Source organism: Phyllosticta citribraziliensis, assembly GCF_038025025.1.
Source record: "Phyllosticta citribraziliensis strain CPC 17464 chromosome Unknown J3D65scaffold_15, whole genome shotgun sequence".
NCBI lineage: Eukaryota > Fungi > Ascomycota > Dothideomycetes > Botryosphaeriales > Phyllostictaceae > Phyllosticta > Phyllosticta citribraziliensis.
Window position 1 is genome coordinate 482714 of NW_027117352.1, and position 17735 is coordinate 500448.

At 56.5% G+C, this 17735-nt stretch overlaps 7 protein-coding genes across 7 annotated transcripts; 2 read left to right on the forward strand and 5 right to left on the reverse strand.

Moving 5' to 3' along the window:
- Positions 1-1440: 1440 nt before the first annotated feature.
- On the forward strand, positions 1441-3133 carry J3D65DRAFT_672319 (uncharacterized protein; the record flags this gene model as incomplete). Its single annotated transcript, XM_066803481.1, has 3 exons — positions 1441-1992; positions 2045-2637; positions 2851-3133. 3 exons carry the CDS (start codon positions 1441-1443, stop codon positions 3131-3133), a joined length of 1428 nt encoding a protein of 475 aa, XP_066650296.1.
- Positions 3134-3832: 699 nt separating this feature from the next.
- On the reverse strand, positions 3833-5708 carry J3D65DRAFT_688652 (uncharacterized protein; the record flags this gene model as incomplete). The annotated part of the gene is made up of 3 exons (XM_066803869.1): positions 3833-4163; positions 4835-5048; positions 5103-5708. The coding sequence occupies 3 exons, from the start codon at positions 5706-5708 to the stop codon at positions 3877-3879; spliced, it is 1107 nt and encodes a 368-aa protein (XP_066650297.1). The 3' UTR covers positions 3833-3876.
- Positions 5709-6471: 763 nt separating this feature from the next.
- On the reverse strand, positions 6472-8397 carry J3D65DRAFT_672321 (uncharacterized protein; the record flags this gene model as incomplete). The annotated part of the gene is made up of 7 exons (XM_066803482.1): positions 6472-6858; positions 6908-7191; positions 7244-7307; positions 7358-7446; positions 7746-8081; positions 8131-8203; positions 8254-8397. The coding sequence occupies 7 exons, from the start codon at positions 8395-8397 to the stop codon at positions 6472-6474; spliced, it is 1377 nt and encodes a 458-aa protein (XP_066650298.1).
- A 1900-nt stretch (positions 8398-10297) lies between these two features.
- J3D65DRAFT_672323 (uncharacterized protein) lies at positions 10298-10586 on the reverse strand (the record flags this gene model as incomplete). The annotated part of the gene is made up of 2 exons (XM_066803483.1): positions 10298-10460; positions 10522-10586. 2 exons carry the CDS (start codon positions 10584-10586, stop codon positions 10298-10300), a joined length of 228 nt encoding a protein of 75 aa, XP_066650299.1.
- A 429-nt stretch (positions 10587-11015) lies between these two features.
- On the reverse strand, positions 11016-12005 carry J3D65DRAFT_162987 (uncharacterized protein). The gene has a single exon (XM_066794182.1). It carries the CDS (start codon positions 11788-11790, stop codon positions 11227-11229), a length of 564 nt encoding a protein of 187 aa, XP_066650300.1. The 5' UTR covers positions 11791-12005; the 3' UTR covers positions 11016-11226.
- A 1437-nt stretch (positions 12006-13442) lies between these two features.
- Positions 13443-14694, reverse strand: J3D65DRAFT_162990 (uncharacterized protein). The gene has a single exon (XM_066794183.1). It carries the CDS (start codon positions 14346-14348, stop codon positions 13644-13646), a length of 705 nt encoding a protein of 234 aa, XP_066650301.1. The 5' UTR covers positions 14349-14694; the 3' UTR covers positions 13443-13643.
- Positions 14695-15809, forward strand: J3D65DRAFT_162991 (uncharacterized protein). The gene has a single exon (XM_066794184.1). The coding sequence runs from the start codon at positions 15041-15043 to the stop codon at positions 15728-15730; it is 690 nt and encodes a 229-aa protein (XP_066650302.1). The 5' UTR covers positions 14695-15040; the 3' UTR covers positions 15731-15809.
- The last annotated feature ends 1926 nt before the right edge of the window (positions 15810-17735 follow it).

Sequence of the window (17735 nt, forward strand, 5' to 3'; positions counted from 1 at the left end):
AAGCGTCGACATCCCTAGGTCTTGAGCGAGAATTTGTGCATCCTCCAGAGACATCATCAGTCTGGATTGGGTCCTCGAGGACTTGAACCTGTACGTGGTCGACTAATTTTCTTTGAGTCCGTTAAGGATGTTCTCGCTGGCGTAGTCTTTGACTTGAGCTTTACCGTTGGAGCGATAGAAACCCGCAGCGGCAATCATGCAGGCGACGAAGCAGCTCTTGCTATCAGCTTCAGCAGTGAGCCTTCGGTTGACGGGATCTTCGCCGGCGAAACGCATGCGGACGCTTTGAAAAGGCATGAAGATGACCTGTTCCCGGTCTTTGTCCAACGGTAGGCTAAGCGGTTCTCCGAATAGACGAACAAGATGCGGCTTGACAGCGTGTTTGTATCCCTTGGGGAGGACGGGTTTCGGCACCAACGCTCTCTTCTTTGGTGGCGGTGTTGCTTGCTCGGGGGTTGTCTCTCTCAACTCGGCTGCGTCGTTGTCCTTTCGCTTCTTGCCCTTCGTTGTTGTTGGTTGGGTTGCAGTGGGCCCAATTTCCTGAGATCGTCTCACATTCGCCACAAGTCTCCCGCTCGCTGCCATCGTGATTTATGAAGTTCTGGAGGGGCTGCTCGTGGTAACCTGCCCTGCAGTACTTCATTTGCTGTGCCGGGCTTGAGACGTTGGAATCGCAGAATAAGCACAGTCCTGTGTCACGGGAGAGCCGATGAACAGCTCGAGGCTGCGCGCATTGCCTGCATTGGAAGAATTGTTGCCCAGAGTTGGACAGAAGTACGTCGGACAATGTAGAAGTCATTGGAGAAAAGCACAATGATGTATGTGGACAAGGATGCAGGGCGTTTCTGAAGTGGCGAAAGAAGATGGAAAGGAGTTCAGAGGTAGTGGTCTGCGAGGTGTTGAGGTGCCTTGGGAGCGGTCATCCGCGGTGACTGTCACGCCCAGGGAGCAGTCGTGGGCTGTTGTGGTCACGTATATGGGGCAGTCGTCCGCTACGTCAGTTACGCCTGTCCGCTGCACGAATAGAGAGTATTCACGTATTTGAGTTATCTACCCACATTCATATGCTCATCTATAAGCAGAGGGTAACTACACATGCCGGTCATTCTCCGGGGTAGGTGACATCTTTGCAGTGAGAGGGTAAACGGTGAGATGAGAGTGTGACTTGAAGAATTGAGCTGTAGATGAGTATTCGCAGAATTTAGGTGCGCTTGAAGAAGTTTTATGGGGATTACTTCACAGCGGCGTCATTCACTTTCGGTTTCACAGCCTTTCACAATCTTTCGCGAACTTAAAGTCTTGACCGTTCTTTCCCACCGCAGACCTTTCACGAAGTCCTCCCCACACAGTCCTGGAATTTTATCCTCACCCATCTTACATCTACAACCATCCTCCTTCCAGCCAGACTCCTAAATTTTTACGACCTTTCCTATTACCAAGATGGACCATAATACACTTGCAGCAGGTATTGATGAGTGGGCCAACGGAGCAAGGGACGATGACGGTTTCTACGATAGGCTCATTGAGCTCACCCAGGCGATTACCGACGTTTGGAACGTCGGACCCAGGCCCCGTCCAAGGCCTCTCACCCCCGGTGCAAGTGTCGAAGAGGACGTGGAACCCACCACAAGCGCGGTGTCGTCGGCCGCTGATCCCCACCCACCAAGTCCTGCACGTGGACTGTCGTCTTCTTTCTCGCATGGAAGTCCTGCTCTGCCGCCTTCTCCGCAGCCTCTGGGGCTTTCGCCGTCTTTTCCAGAGGGAACACCAGCTGCGTCACCTCCACAATCGCCCAAGCAGTCATCCCCAGAGCCTCCTCTGCCACCATCAACGCCGGCGCGTTCTGAACTCCACAGTACAACCCCAACTGCGGAGCCTCCACCATCACCTACTCCCTCGGTCCCCCGCGCAAGCTCTGCGGACCAGTCCCTCCCACCACCGCCTCCCAAGACACCTTCCTCAAAGAAGAAGAATGGAAGACGCGCTGAACAAGTATGTTTAGCTCTTGATCACTCATTTATTTCTTCAGCTCACATGTACGTAGGGACCTACACACCAAGAGTTGACGCATTCGGCGACCGCCCTTGTCGCCTCGGCCAAGTTCCCCGAGTCATCCATGAGGTTTTACGACCAGGGCCCCAACATCGTTGACTGTTGTCGGCAAGTGCTGCAGAGCACTGCCGATAGCACAATTGCCGGCGAAGTCACTGCAGAAACGCTGAAAGATCTCAAGTTTACGCGGGATGTCCTCGTTTTCCTCTCCAAGATTTTTGGAGAGCCTGGTGTCAAAGCCGTGCGAAAGACCGTGGGAATGCTGCGCAACAGCACTGGACAAAGGCCAAATTTCCAGCCAGCCATCACCGAGAAGCCTTCCAACGTCCCGGCCGAGCTCCAGCTGTGCCTGAATCTGCTCCACGCCAACTTGCATCTATTTGCCGAGCTGAAAAATGCCGAGCTTTTGCCTTGCAAATCTGCGACACGCGTTGCCAGAGTCTGGCACCAAATCAAGTTGCGGCTCAACGCCAAAGACCCGGAATATGTTGAGTTCATCAAGAATGATCCTGACATGGTCATGCTGAAGAAGCACAAGCCAAACCGCAATGACGACCATCTTTGCATGGGCTGGTTGGTCCTGTAGTACCACCCAGACTCGAGGAGAGATGGTATAATTGATCAAGACGAGTTTGACCTAGTGCGAGACCGGATTGTGTACAAAATTGGGGCTGGAGAGCACCTGATGTGCTTTGAAGAGCGCCTCGGAGATGAAGTCTTCTTGTTGTTCGTTCAAGGATGGAAACGGCTGTGAGTTAATCCCACGATCATGAAACGCCTTCGTACTAATTAAAACAGCTTTCGCAAAGGCCGTCAACACATCACGCACGCAATTGTCAAGAACTTTCTGCTCCGCGCTTGTCCCGACCTTAGTACCCTCCTCGGTCGCCTTCGCCCGGTCCTCCAACAGCTGGATTTCGAAGGGGGCATTATGCCCACTTACGGTTTTGACGCCATTCATGCCCTCAAGGCTGACCCTCTCTCCCTGTACACGCTCATGCAGACTACCAACAACGGCCTTGAAGCCAATTCCTCTCACCTTGCCCTTGAGGACGGCACAGACGGCAACGACCATGCTTGAATGAGAGATGTTTGAGGTAATCGCGACCTGGCCTGCCGGGGCAGGCTACTGCACGGTCCAAAACTCAGAGCTGAGGCGAGGGAGGTTATTGAAAACGGGAATGATGAATTCGAATCGCTGAATCCGTAGCGAAGACTGAAAGGAAGAAAGCTTTATTTCCAGCCGCCTGAAATAAGATTCGTGCCAGTTACCCTCCTTCCTTGAACAAAGCCATGTGTTTTGAGCAAAAAGCGAAAATCGAGTGCCGAAGTCAGACCCTCTCCTTCAGTAAAACCATGTCTTTTGAGCGAAAAGCCAAAAGCCAAAAGCACAGTTAGACCCCCCTCCCTCCTAAAGTAAAGCCGCCCCGAGAAAAATGTGGAAAGCAGACGCCGATTTCGTCACCCTCCTGCCATACGTCTAGGAGACTTGGCAAACCTTGACCATGATGTGGTACATCATAAGTGTATCGCCCGCGCTCGTGTGCGCAGTGATAGAATCTTTGCATTTGCAAAGGGCCTGGTGGACGTTTGACTGTGCAAATGACGCTTTCTTTTCCATTTTGCCTCTGAGTCGCTTGACGAGCATGAGCAAGTCGATTCACAGGAGCGGCGCCCCATCCACCCAGCTTCCGTAACCTAGGATATGCGTTGTGGAGTGATCGTAGCCGGCCTTGAGGACTTTCTGCCGTATGCTTGAGATTGTGACACCGCCAGACTTCCGTCGGTGTTTCTCGACCGTGGCTTCGAAGAGTTTCCGTGGCCCTACAGTTGCAAGCTTGGATAGAGCAAATTCGACGAGGCGCTCCTTGGTGGGCCATATTCAACCCAGGGGGCGTCGACAATGACCGTTCCGTCCATAATGTCACGGATTGTGACCTGCAGCAGAATGGGCGCATATGGAAGAGGCATCGCTAGAAATTCAGTATCTAGGAGCCACCCCTGGTGGCTTTTGCCGCCGTGTATCTTTTTCAGGAGCTTGAAATGGCGACTGTACTCTCTGTCGAGGTTGCTGGCTTTAAGCTCGAGCTCAGTCGAACTGGTCTCGATGCCTAAGTCTTGCGGGTCATGGTGTTGCAACATTTTTTCCATGCATTGGACATGTTGAGGGCAACTCAGGCTGCCTTCTTGCCGCTCGTAAGGGCAAAGGGCGACGAATTGGCATGCGCGTCGACGGTCAATGTAGCTCGCCTGTATGAATAATGGTCTCTCACTAAAAGGCGCCCACCAAGGGAAGTTCGGCCTCGCTGGGCACGTTGAATCTTCATCTTCTTCGCTTTCAGCCTCTTTAAGAGCTTCAGATGGAGTGCAGACTCCTCTCGTCGAGATAATAGCGTTCAGGATACCCTGGATACAGCTACTGTGATGAACGACAGCTCCCTATGTGTGAATGTGATATTAGATGACTGCTCCCTAGGCGTAAGCGTCACAGTAGATGACTGCTCCCAAGGCGTAAGCGTCACAGCAGATGACTGCTCCCAAGGCTCCATGTTATGATAAGAAATGAACGCTCGTGAACGTGGCAGCTGTTCGCATCCCAAAAAGTCCGTGTTCAGGAGCGATGCGTGGACATGCTGCGTGTGCCGGAGCAGGTGGAGACAATTATGCATCTCAACCGGGGCAGCGTCGGAGCCATCGGCCATGATCAAGTCACCTTGCCTGTAGCCGCTACTGCAACGCAGCAGAGCCACGGTCTTTTGAAGGGACTTGATGCCCGGCATACCGAACACCTTCGTTGCGAAGATGAGAAAATCTCTGGCAAACTCCAGGTCCTTGAGCGTCTCAGCGGTCACCTTGCCAAGCAGATCTTCCAGCATGGCGCGACTGCATTCCACCACAGTCTTGCCGTCGTCGTAAAACCTGAGGGACGAGTTCGTGAACTTGGCTTTTGCAACCATGGAAATAGCATCTTGCCTCCACTTTTCGAGCTCAGGTGACTATGGAAATGTTAGCTAAATGAATCAAGAAATCACTTAATAGTAGATTCCTACCTTTGGCTGGCTTGGAGGCTCGCTGGTACCAGGAGGGTTGTGAGGAGGTGAGGGCGTATGGGTTCCCAATGATGGAGTCTTGGGGCGTTGGGAAAGCTCGCGGTCCGATGGCGGGCCACGAGAAGGCGAGGGCGCAAAGCGATCATCAAACTCTGGAGTTGTGGGGCGATGGGACGGCTCGCGCTCTGACGGAGGGCTACGACGAGGCGAGGGCGCGGGGGGATCCAACTCGGGAGTCTTGAGGCGTTGGGACGGCTCGTGGTCTGGTGGAGGCGCATGGGGGTCGGGAACGCCGAAAGTTGCAGTATTTCCAGAGGGAGCGTGGCTCTTCGGAGAGGCGAAAGGGGATCCAGTCGTGAAGTGAGCGACAGAAGACGACGGGCTCACGGATGAGCGCAGACGAGGCTCACTGGCTGGAAGTTCGTGGTCGACCTCCATCTCTTCCGTGTGGTCGCTCAGGTGAGTCGGGCAGCGGGGTCTGAAACCCTTACCCCCGAGTTCCATCAGGTCATCATAAAGAATGTGGACCCTGCAGTCAAACTCGTTCTCATTGGTTCCATTGTTGATGCACGCTTCCATTTCCCTGATGGCAGAAAGGCGGTCCATTTTCCTGGTCGACGCGTTCGGAGGAGAGGGGAGGTTGATAATCGTGGGTTGGCAGTGAGTAATTTGAAGAGACGGTGATGATGAGTGAGGATAGAGCAAAGAAAGAAAAGAAGAAAGTGGGAAATGCAAGCTAAGCAGTGGCATTCGACAATGGGAACCGAAGTGAATGATGGCGGGTCACGGCGCTACGGCAAGGTCTGATGAGATGTTTTCCGCCGACCAAGTCGGTAGGCTTGAGGTTTGGAGAAGAGGCCTGCACCATCAACTCCGCTAACACCAAGCGCCAAGCGCCAAGCGGTGTCAAGAGCAATTGAAACTTCCGGCACTACGGCCGCGTCTAAGGAGCGTTCGTGTGCTGTGTATCAACAAGCCTGGCCTTCTTAAGGTCTGGAGGCCTATGTACACGTTAGCCGAAGAAACCAAGGGGTGATCAATAGCTAATCATACCTTGCCTACGCTTCCATTACTTTCCTTAGTAGTAGAAGGCCTCTTAGAAGGTATTGGTAGAGGGGATTTGCTAGCGGGAGTCTTTCCAGCATATCGTGAAATGCGTGCGATTGCATGGCACGGATACCTTCCACGTCAAATAAACTTTGACGGTTTCTAATTGATGGACGGTTATTTCAACGGTGAAGGGAAGAGACACTTTGTCGGGGAAGAGGCTGGCACAGGTGTCGCCAATTGCCAAATATCTGGGCACTCCCTCCTCTGTATGTCCGTGGGCTCCGTAGAACAGCGTTGAGCCGCACTGCTCGCACGCTTCTTATCTATGCCTGCTGCTGTCCTTCTTGAAATAGCGTCGAAGGATCGTTTCAATTTTGCAGGGGGCCTTCTCGCTGGTCTCGATGGACTCATCGACGTATTCCAGGATTGCGTGTCGGTATGAAACCTGTCTGGGTAGCTTGTGCAGGCATTTCTGGCACCAGACAACATCTATCGAGGCAACGCACAGGTCTTTGAACCACTGGGCGACGTTTTTCCAGGCGTATGCGGCAGCGAACCGCTCGTCAGGCTGCGCGCCGTTCTCTCGGTTGTATGGTCCTCGCCGGAGCCGGTCACGGAATGTGTCAATGTCCTTCTGGATCATTGACGACATTGGAAGCTCTGCGAAAGCCTGGAAAGTTGTTGCCAAGTGCGAGGGGGACGTGGCCTGCATCTTGTGCAGCTCGAGGACGCAAGTGAGCTTGAGCAAGCAAGACGTCAATGTGGCAAGAGTTTCTGCCATCGTACTTTGGCCCGCTGGTGTTCGAGCTGAACTTCCACAGGGCCTGCCGCTGCTGCAACTGCCCCATGTCCCGCACCAGTTCTGCCAATTTTGTGGCTTGCCTTTCGACTTCGCCTTCGTTGGGGCATTTATCCGACTCTGGACTTGCAATGGTCAAGTCGACAAGTTTCGCCGTCGGTCTGACTGGTGAGGGCAGGCCGGCGAGGACTGTGTCCTCGTTGCCGCTTTCTACTGCCAGGGACTCGATGTCGTTGTGCGCTGGCATGGTCAATCCATGTGTGTTATACGAAAATGCTTTCTTGGGACTTACCTTGAAGCAGGGTCTTCCACACCAAATCCAAGCTGTCCGGGGAGGAGGAAATCCGACGGGGGATCTTTAATTGGGTTAGTCAAGTGATATCATGCTAGGAAATTTCTCACATACCTGTCCCAGAAATAGCTCTGGGCTTTCATCCACATCCTGCTTCTTTGGGGACTTGAAACTGTTTGCCTGCTGGAGTTCTCTTCTCCGAGCTGAACTCGACCGTCTTCCACAGCGACAATGGACTATTGACCACCAAGAAACGCGAATACTATTCTGATGCCCCGCGCAGATCTGTCTTCGACATCCCTTCACCGACGCTTCTGGCGCTTGTAAGGGGACTTCAGGTTCGAAGAGAACCCTCCACGTGACGCTCAACGTAGCGGGGAGAACATCGTGTTCTCGAAAGCGTGTTGGCTTGGGGGGGTCTTGATGTCGAAATCGGGCTTTCAAAACGAATCTGGAACTCAATCGTAAGCATTCATTCGGATTGCACGCTTGTCAGTCTTACCAGGCTTCTTCTCGGGAGTCTCTGGGTCGGTTGTAGACGATCTAAAGCCATGCGATCTACCGGGCTTTGTGGGAGTCTCAAAGTTGAAGTTGAAGTCAATCTTCCCTGGGTGAGCGATCTTGGGGAACTTGTGCGGTCGACCTAGGCTATGCTCCTTCGGCTCTGGAGTGTGAAAGCTGCCATCACTGATTGGATCAGGGTCTTTGTCGGCGGGCTTTTTGGCATCAGGAGACTCAGCCTCCGTATCGGTCTGAATCCCCCGGGAGGCTTGGAATGCTCTCCAGTCAAAACCTGCCTCTTCAAGTACGGTGAGAGGCATGCCGTTGTCAACTGCAGCTAGACGTTTCATCAGCCTCAAAGTTCTTGACTGGCGAAAACTACTCACTTTTGATGGCCATGGACAAGCAATTGCCAGCTTGCTCACTGGTCTTGAGATGAGAAACCAGCCAAGTCAGGTCCTGGAGCGATGTGTTAGCAGAACTCTTTTTTCGGTGTATGAACCAACAACCTTCTCGAGGACCTCAAGCTTTTCCAACGCCTCGTGCTCCTTCCGGATCCTTTCCTGGTGAGCAAGTCTCTTGCTGTTGACATCGCTGGCCAAACTGGCCAGTTGCTCTTCCTTGGACATGCTTTTTTTCATTTCGCCGGCCATGATAGTGTGAGGGAAGTGAGGTCGAAGGTTGGAGGTAGAGGGCGTGAGGGCGTTGCTCGTGGCGGTCCAAGAGGCGATGCAAAGCTAGGGTGAATGGTGCAAAGGACATGGGAAGTTTGAGCAGCAAACAGTGTCGCTGAGCGACACGACCTACGGCCATTCACTTCCCATTCACTTCCGCCGCTCGACTCTGAGTCACCATCTACCCTTTCCCACTCGGCTCTGCAGCGCCCGCTCATCACCGCCCGCTCATCACCGCCCGCTCATCACCGCTGGCCTGCTTTTGCAAACTCCCCAATCTCAACTCTCAACTCTCAACTCTCAACTCCCACTCTTCCGCAAACCTTCCATCACCACACACTTACCGTCAACCCTTCGGAAACAACTACAAGATGGATCGTCACACTATCAAAAACGCCATGAAGGAGTACGCCCATGGTGCGCGCAACAGGGAAGAATTCGAGGCCAGGATCCGTGACATTTTCGAAATCATCAAGGAGGCTCGCGACAAGGGCCCCAAGCCGCGCTCCCCATCTCACTCGAGCAGCCCCGCGGCCAAGATGGAATCGGGCGCTGAGGGCTCCGCTGCTGGACCATCCGCGACCGAGACCCCCGTCGCCGACCAGGGCGCCTCCGCGCAGCCGACGACCTAGACGGTGGTGCGTCCCCGGACACAACGACGGCCAAGCGCCAGAGCGGCAGAAAGCCAAACTGAAGGTAAGCGTTGCTCGCCCCACCACTCTACTGTCTCGTTGGCTCACAGGTCTGCAGGTGCTGAACGGCGAAGATGGCAATGACGGCGCCGACGACGGTGTGTCCGCTCGCTCACGGTCCACGATCAAACACACGGCTCGACAGAGGCGAGGCTAGAGGAAGGAAAGGCAGCTGGAAAGTGGAAAAAGACAGGTCTACAAGTGCGCATGGAAGGAGAGAAAACACACCATATCATCCGTAGCCCTCCTGTCCACACACAGCCCTCGGACAAAATCCATGCCCTCTGAACCCAATCATCAAGAACAGTCCCCCGTCTCCAAGTGAAGAATGAACACGTACGCAGCTCCCTTCCCTCCCACCAACACTCAATGTACAAGAGCCATGATCGTCCTCCACCGCCGCGCCAGTATGTCTGCGGCTGCCAGTTCACGAGCGCCGTTTCGCCTGCAGAATGATCGCCTAACATCACAGTCACGTCTTGGGAGCTTTCAGTAGTCACAGCAGTCACGTCTTGGGAGCGTTCATGGAACGGTCATCTCTCAGATTGGCTTCGAATGGAGTCTTCAGTTCTCTCATCTGATTTCGTCAGGGAGGCAATGAAGAAGGACAATGAGAGAAATCCATCCCCTCCCCGACCCTGAAAAGGTTCTAGGGCCTAGGGGGACGGCGGGAGGGAAAGGAAACAGAAGGCCATCCCAAAGGCCGCGACCGAAAACAGACAAAAGAACAAAACAAAACGAACCAGGCGCGCTCCCCTCCTCCCCCCCACCTCCAAAAGACACTTGACGAGCCAAACGGCCGTCATCTCTCCTGCCGTGTCCGCGGCAGACGCAGCAACAAACGAGGCCAGCGAAATGCCGGCCAGCCGTAGCTGGAGAAGCGCCCGAGAGCGCAAGTCGGCCTCCGGGGAGACCAACACCAAGGAAGAGGACGGAAGGGGAAGAAATGCAAAAGCCAGCCCGAAGGCCGCAGCCGTGAAAAGACAGAAAACGAACAAAAACGAACGATCGACCTCCCCTACTCCCCCCTCCTCTTCCCCATCCACACGCCTCTTTCGCCACCAAACGGCGGCCTCCTCTCCTGCCGCGTTTGCGGAAAACCCAACAGCAAACAATGCCAGCGACACGCCGGCTAGTCGCAGCTGGAGAGCTGCTCGCGCATGCAATTTGGCCTCCTGGGAGACCAACTACCACCACACAGCACCGCAAGCTAACCACACCAGCAGCGCAGCGTAGAGCGTGGCCCAGGGGACAGAGTCCGGGGGACAAGACGCAAGCGTGGGCACGAGCGAGGTGCGCGGAACAAAAGGAGGGACAGAGAGCGAGCGAGAGAGCGCGGGCGTGGTGTTACTGTGGAGATTGTCAGTAAGCAATCTCAGCGTTGAACGGTGAGATTTGAATGTTGACTTACCTCTGCCAAAGCGGGAGCACCGCAAGGAGCGCGTAGGCTAGTTCCATGGTCCCGGCGACAGACATGTCGGCGGTGGGCAGGGCGCGGGCACAAGCGAGGAGAAGCAGCGAGGCTTGGTAGTATGGAGGCGGCGGCACCGAAAGCTCACTCCGTTAGGGAGGAGAAGGAGATGTTGGCAGATTGCCTGGCCAGCTGTTAGTTGGCTTCGCGAGACGAATGTGCAATAAACATACCGGTGACAGGGACGCCGCAAATGCTGCTGCGGCTCAGGCGCGGCCTTCCGGGAGACTCTCCCCCACCAAAAACCACCACCAACAATGCACACCGCCAGCGCGACGCTGAGTGCGACCCGGAGGGCCGTCAGGTAAGTCAAGCCAGCGCGAAGCCTGGCCGGACGCGCCCCCCGGGTGCGCTCCTGGGAACGTCGTTTCGAGAACTGCCAGCTACCATTAGCATGATGCCCAAGATGTGGAAGTGGAGAACCATCTGTACTTACGGGCAGCCAAACTGGTAAAAACACGCAGGCCAAAATAGCCGCAAACATTTTCTGCCCAGTTGGCACAGCCGGCACGGTGCGGACCGGGGGAGAGAGAGAGATTTGGAGAGAGGGAGGGAGGATGGCCGAGAAGGGCGCGGAGGGCGGCGGGCAGCAGCTGGCAGAGGCGGGTCGTAGTAATGGGTGCTGCCCGAGAACAAAGAGGTGCTTCAAGCCATGAGTGTTTGATGATGGAGAAGAGAGAGAGAGAGGAAGAGTCGGGGGGATGGCAGATTCATACATACCTGGGGTGTCGGGCCTCCTCGGTCGCGTTGACAACGACGGCAGCAGCAACAAGAGGCGGAAATAGCACTTGCTGTCCGGTCGTCTGCCCACCTCCGTCCGGTCTGGTGGCAGAAGGGAAAGAGGAAAAAGGCTCCTGTCGCCCGCCCGTGAGAGGCATCCATCGCGAGCGTCAGCCAGCCTGCGCTGGATGCTGGATGCTCGAGACGATGAATGACGCCCTCTTTCTCCCCTCTCTTTCCCCGACGCCCAAGTGCTTCTTTGCCACCCTTGCCACGAAGCGCATGCTCGAGTGATATCCGCGTCTTGCAGTACGGTGAGTGAGCTCTTTGCACGCAAACAAATCCCTCATCAGCAGCAATCTGCTGCGCTGCTGCTCTTGCACCGGCCATCGCAACGGCAAGAGAGAAAATGAGCACAACAAAAAATGCGTCGAGGAAGGAAAAGCGGCATCCTGTGTCTTGCCTGCCCTCTGCGTTTGCATCTTTCATCCTCCCAGAAAATTGCCGGAATCTGGGGTGGGATGCGAGGAAAATGGTGGAAGCTTTGCAAGCGGCCTTGCATGGCACGGCACGTCTGGGCAACGGGCGTTGTTGACAAGGGGAATTTCAGCTGCAGAGAGCATTGTCAGGACCACCCAGTAGCGCTCCATGAGAACATCGTAGGAGGATAGCTGCAGGGAGAGGAGGTGTGGTCGCAGAGGGCGGTCAGAGGAGGCATGGAAGCTACCCACCTACCTGTACCTTGCCAATGTAGCCGTGTACCCTCCCCATCTCCGACGCCTCCATAGCCGTGCACCAACAGCCATCTTGGACGTCAAATCCAACCCCTACTCACGAAGCCCACCACCCCCTGGCGAACCCGTTTCCCCGTCTCCACACCTCGCTCGCTCGCTCGCTTGCCAACGGCCCCTGCATATGCATGCACTCGCTCGCCTATCCGGGCAGCGCACCCCATTGGCTGTGCGATGCGTCTGGCTGCGAGATGCACGCTCGCCACATGCGCACGCGGGCTGCAAGATGCGTGCGTACATGGCTGATTGGCGGCGGTTACCGCACGCACGCGGCGATGGGGGACGAGGTAAGGGGCTGTTGGCGAGACGGCTGCCTTTGGGCAGGGTGGCAGACGAGTAGCTGGGGGTTGGTGTGCAGCGAGGAGGAAGATTGTGTGACCAGCGGCTACGAGACCAGAGAAGATGCGCGGTGCTTGTGGTGCACGAAAGAAAGCCAGCGTCGAGTAGGTGGCGTAGACAACCTGCGTAAGCGAGCATGTAGACGAAGGCCCTGGAAGAAGAAGAGCGGCGAGCAAGATGGAGCGGAAAAGAAAGAAGAATCGTCATGTCCACACGAGATGCGTGGCTGGCTGAGCGCGACAGTGGCTGTTGTAGGGTTGGTTGATCTGCAAACGCGCTACTCCACGGCCTGCTTTTGTTGGCCGGCTGCTTGTTGATTGCTGCGCGGCTGTCATGTTACAGATATCGATTTTGTCCGTCGCACGCTTTATGCGTGGACGTTTGATGACGACTCGAGCTTTGGCGTGGGAGGGCTGCCAGCTTCCTTACATAGCGGCGCTTGCATTGCTCGCATTCTCCGCCGCAACTCAAGGATGCTTGCTCGTTGGAGACTCGAAGTTGATTTGATGGCGGACTTGCGGTTGTAGTACTGTTCCATACAGCCAGCTTGGCCAGAGAGCGATGACGAAGAAGAGAACGCGCCTTGGTTCTGTCCAACGTGACCGAGGGTCGACAACCACCGACGTCTGCACACCAAGATTTTTGCTAATTTTCCTAAACAAGAAAACTCGTCAACTTCTCACGCCATCCGTCAGTCTCCTTGCCTTTGCGTATCCAAACGTTGCCACAAGAAAACCTGGGCGGCAGAAGAGAGGCGTCACACAGCGCGCAACGATGGACTTGCATGCGTCGACGTCGAGCAGAATGTGAGCAGCGCGTCGCCAATCGCCAGTCGCCAATCTCGACGCACCGTTTACAGAGCGCAGCCCAGCCTTGTGCTACCGTCGTCTACGCCATGCCGTGTTCGATGCGCGCGCACAGATACTTAGGTCGGCGTCTGCGTCTGCATCTGCATCTGCGTCTCCACCTGCGCGCCGTCCCGTCAAGCCGTCTGGCCCAGTAGTGTTCCCGGTCGAAGGCAGGGCGACGCAGGCGCATTGACAGCAAGGCGTGTGCAGCGGAAGCGTTTACCTGGTCTGCCGTCGACACCCCTTGCGGCCGGAGCTGCCGGGTCGGCGCGCCGCCGTATCGCTTATTTCTTTTGCGTCCGACGCGTCGGGCCAGAGGCGCGGCATGATCAAACGAGGCTCCAGTCCTGTCTGAGGCGAGGAATCAGTGTTGGCGAGGAGGCGCGGAGAAACAGCAGACGCAGGGCTTGGGGGCGCAAGTGCTGCCCGATTGCGAGCCGTCGGCAGCAAGGCTCAGACGTGGTGCACGAGACGAGAAAACGGCACGTTGCGTAGACGAAAAGGGTCGAAAAAGAAGTAAAAGGATACGCAGGTGTAAGCAGCCGTTGGGGCGAATATTCAGCCCGTGCTCGCCAAAGGAGTAGGCGTGCATGGCGTGTCTCGGAACATATTGAAAAAGCGGTTGAGGGCGCAGAACAAAGTCGTTTCTGGTAAGACGACGACGTTTGAAAAGGTGCGCCTCTGGTGTTGCTTTTTCCCGACCCGGCGGACTGGAGAGACGGCCAGCCAGCCACGCGCGCGGAGATGGACTTTTGTTTTGATTGCGGCATGCGCTTTCTGCTCGACTGGGACTTGAGACTGGGCTGAATTGCTTCTTCTGCGCGGTCAGCTGGAATTGCTTTGGAGGCGATAGGTATCCAGCTCTCTGGTTCACCCGCAAGCCAAAGAAAAAGAAAGTGTTTTGATGACGGCGCATGTCCGGCGGTCGACGGGGGTAGTTGCAGAAACCTGGGCTGTAAGTGCAGTGCCCATCTACTTTGGTGTTTCTCGCAATCTCAAGTTGCCTTTGCAGCTGAACGACTCCTCCTCCTCCGAGCTCTTGCACCTCGACGGCGTTGATCTCCTGCATGTCGACTGAGCCTGAAAGTTCAGGCGCTGAGCCACTACGTCATTGCTCATGTCTCCGCAGCACCACCCGACGTTCCAAATGAAACGCACTCCACGCGGACCCTTCAAAGCGTCGCGAGTCGTCCCTTTGGCGCTGATCCACAGGCGGACCTGGGTCCTGATCGATGTGCGGTGTAAGGTACCGTTCCTGAGCCGTTCCTGAGTCTGGCTGGCATGACGGCCTTCACCCCAGATCCCCGCCCATGACGCAACGGGATCAACCTGATCGACCTCATCACGGAGAACCTGCCCAACTCAACCTCAATCTGCCTCAGGTACCGACGTCTCCATCGTCATGTCCTCCATCGTGAGCCGTCGTCCCTCTTTCCCCCCCGCTGACCTCATGCCTGATGTGATGTGACTGAACCGCCTCATCTCACCGATCTCCCGACGCTGGCTGCCCGCCCTTGACAGTGCCCCACCTGTGCCCAGTTGTCTGTCAAGCGCATGTCAGTCCATCGATGCCAGGGTGGCTGCATGGGCCGATTTCAGACAAATGGCGGAAGCAGGTGGGGTCTGCGACAGACGCGCGTTGGCGACGGTATTGATGCGATGTGTAAGTTGGCAGACGCCTGCCGCGCCAGATAGGCGTGTAGGGCGCGCAAGAGGCGAATGCGAGCGATCAGTTGAGTAAAGGCTGGCGCGCATGCTGTCATGCCTGGGCAGAAGACTGGAGATGGTGAAAAAGGCACGCGACCAGACTGCGTGTCGTTTGCTCGATGCGCCAGCGAGTGGAGACCAGGAGAGATCACGCCAAAGAGAGCGGGAGTGCTCCACTCCACCCCTCTCCACTCCGCTCCGCCAGCTCGCCTGTTCTTTCTCAGTAGCCCACCTTTTCGTCGTTCGTCTCCAACTCCAACGTCCTTCAATGACTGCAGCCACAGCGGACAAAGTCCCGTTTGCCATTGCCTCTCGCCTCGTCGCCCCGCCCATTCAAGCCTCAACCCGCCACCCGCAGTGAGGTCGTTTCCCTCATTCCGCCGCCGCCACATCCATTGCCACAGTGCTGCAAAGCGCCACACGCCACCGGCCACGCCGCCGCCACAGCACGTCTCATCCGCGCCCTTTCCGCTCCACCAGATGCTACATTACCCGATCCGAAACATGGCCGTCCACTCGTGCGCTGGCCGAATTGAGGATACCTGGCACTGTCAACATGGTCCCTACAGTGCGACCGCTCCACTGATGCCCATCCACCAACATGAACCCAACGAGCAAACCCCCACGCTCCCCCACGCCCAAAATGCCCCGATGGCCGATGCGCACCTCCTGTTTCGAAGCACCCGGGGGCCATCGGGTACCTGCAGCGTGCGAAAAGGAAGCTCTATCCTCGCGATTAAATGAGCACCAAATGCGCCTGAACAAAGCCATGACGGAACCCATGCGCCGACAAGCAGCAAGCCACAAGGAACCAAGAGCAACCTCGTCTCGATGCCCACCACCACGGCGGCGGCGGCCGGCCCGGATGCTCGCCCAGGCTCCCATGACAGCATCCGACGAATCAAGCGTTTGGCCTGCCTGTCTTTGAACTTGTCCGCCAGCCTCGCGTCCCGAAGAGGCACCCATTGGCGCCACCGCGCCGTTTGGCTCTCACGCTCGCTGAGCCGCGCATCGAGCTTTTGCTGCTGCCATCGCGATGGGTGGGCGGACGGCTGCTCACTTCGGTGCGGGCTATTTTATTTGGGTGGTAGAGTGCGTTGCGGCATTTGGCGCAAGCAAGCCCAAGAAGTCGCATCGCAGGACTACGCTGTGCTTCTTCTCCTGGCTGGGGCTGTTGCGTCGTCACTGAAATGCCACCGCCCTGACAACTGACCTGCCCTGCCGTCAGCCACTCATCTCGCCAGCTCTCAGCAAATCAAACCAATGCGCCGCATACTAAACATCAGTCGCCAACACTTACCAATTACCAATCCCCTCCCTTCCACAGGGGGGAAACGAACGAACGCACCAGGCGCAGGGGGCCAAGGGCAAACCCAGAAATAGCGAGCGGGGCCCATCCCATCACGCCGACGCCGCGGAAACGTGTCCGCGACGCCGAGTCGATGGGGTATTCCCTGCTCGACCACGTTTGTCTCGCTCGCTGTCTTGCATATGAGGGGTGCGTGCGTGCGAGCGAGCCTTGATGGGGGTGGCCCTGCTCTGGTTGTAGGTGCCTCTTCGGAGGAGAGCGACGCCGGTGTTGAGTCGACGACTCGGGAAATGCGATGCTGCCTGCATGCGGATGTCGGATGCGTGTGGTGGTGCGGTGTCTGAGAGGAGAGGTGGAGGCTTTTGGGTTTGGTTTGGTTTGGTTTGGGGAGTGCTGCCGCTGCCGCAGACGACGCGGCGGCGGCGGTGGGCGCCTGGAGGGAGGCGAGTTGAGTTGTTGACTTGACTTGATTATGGGCTAGAGGGTGGGTTGGAGGATGCGGGCAGGTGGACGAGTGCTATGTGTGTCTGCTGGAGGTAGTAGGAAGACAGACTCTCCTTGTCCTCCTCCTCCATGTCCTCCCTCACGAAAAGATGCCTTGGACAGCCCGGTAGACAAGCACACCACCCCCATCCCCCCAAGCCTTCCACGCCCCCTTCCTCATTACATGTTCCCCCTTCTTCATTCCCTCTGCCCCCGTGCCCCCCACGTCGCGTTGCGTCGCCACAAAACGTACACTCCACGTGGCAAACAGCAACGACCACAGGTCCAGGTCGCCAACAACGCCTCGTCAGGGTCCAGTCTCCTCGCATCTAGCCACGCATCGCCTCCCTCTCTCTCTCTCTCTGCTCCACCCGCCGCAACGCGCCCTAGCTCTTGCACGTCCATCCATCTCCTCCCGTTTGGAGTGCGATAGGTATCCATTCATGTCACCGTCCGAGCCATTCCCGCGCACAGACGTTGCCTGCTGCTAGGAGTATCCCTACAGGCTGCCTGCGTGCTGGGAGCAGGGATGCGGGGATGAGGCGAGCAAGCGAGCGAGTGCGCGAGCGAGCCGGGGCCAGAGTAGGCAGGGATATGGCAGGGACAGGGAGTGCGGGGCAGCGTGCTCCGTGGGTCCGTGTCCGTTGTTCGGGGGGAGGGGGGGGGGTTATTGGGATAGGGATTAGGATACCGGTGGGGAGTGTGAGATGAATTGGGACGCTTGAGATGGGAGATGGATGGACGGAGATGATGGGGAAAGCGATGGAGGGAAGGGGGAGGGGGGGAGGGAGGTAGATGAGGGATACCTAGAGGGGGTGGATGGGAAGGGGAAGAGAGACGGCAAGTATATCTACAGTACATACACGCTTTTCTCAACTGTCTTCTTCTGGGTAGCAGAGCTTGGACAGACAGACAGGCAAGTAGAGAGAAGAAAAGCGGCGCGGGCTTTTAATCCGT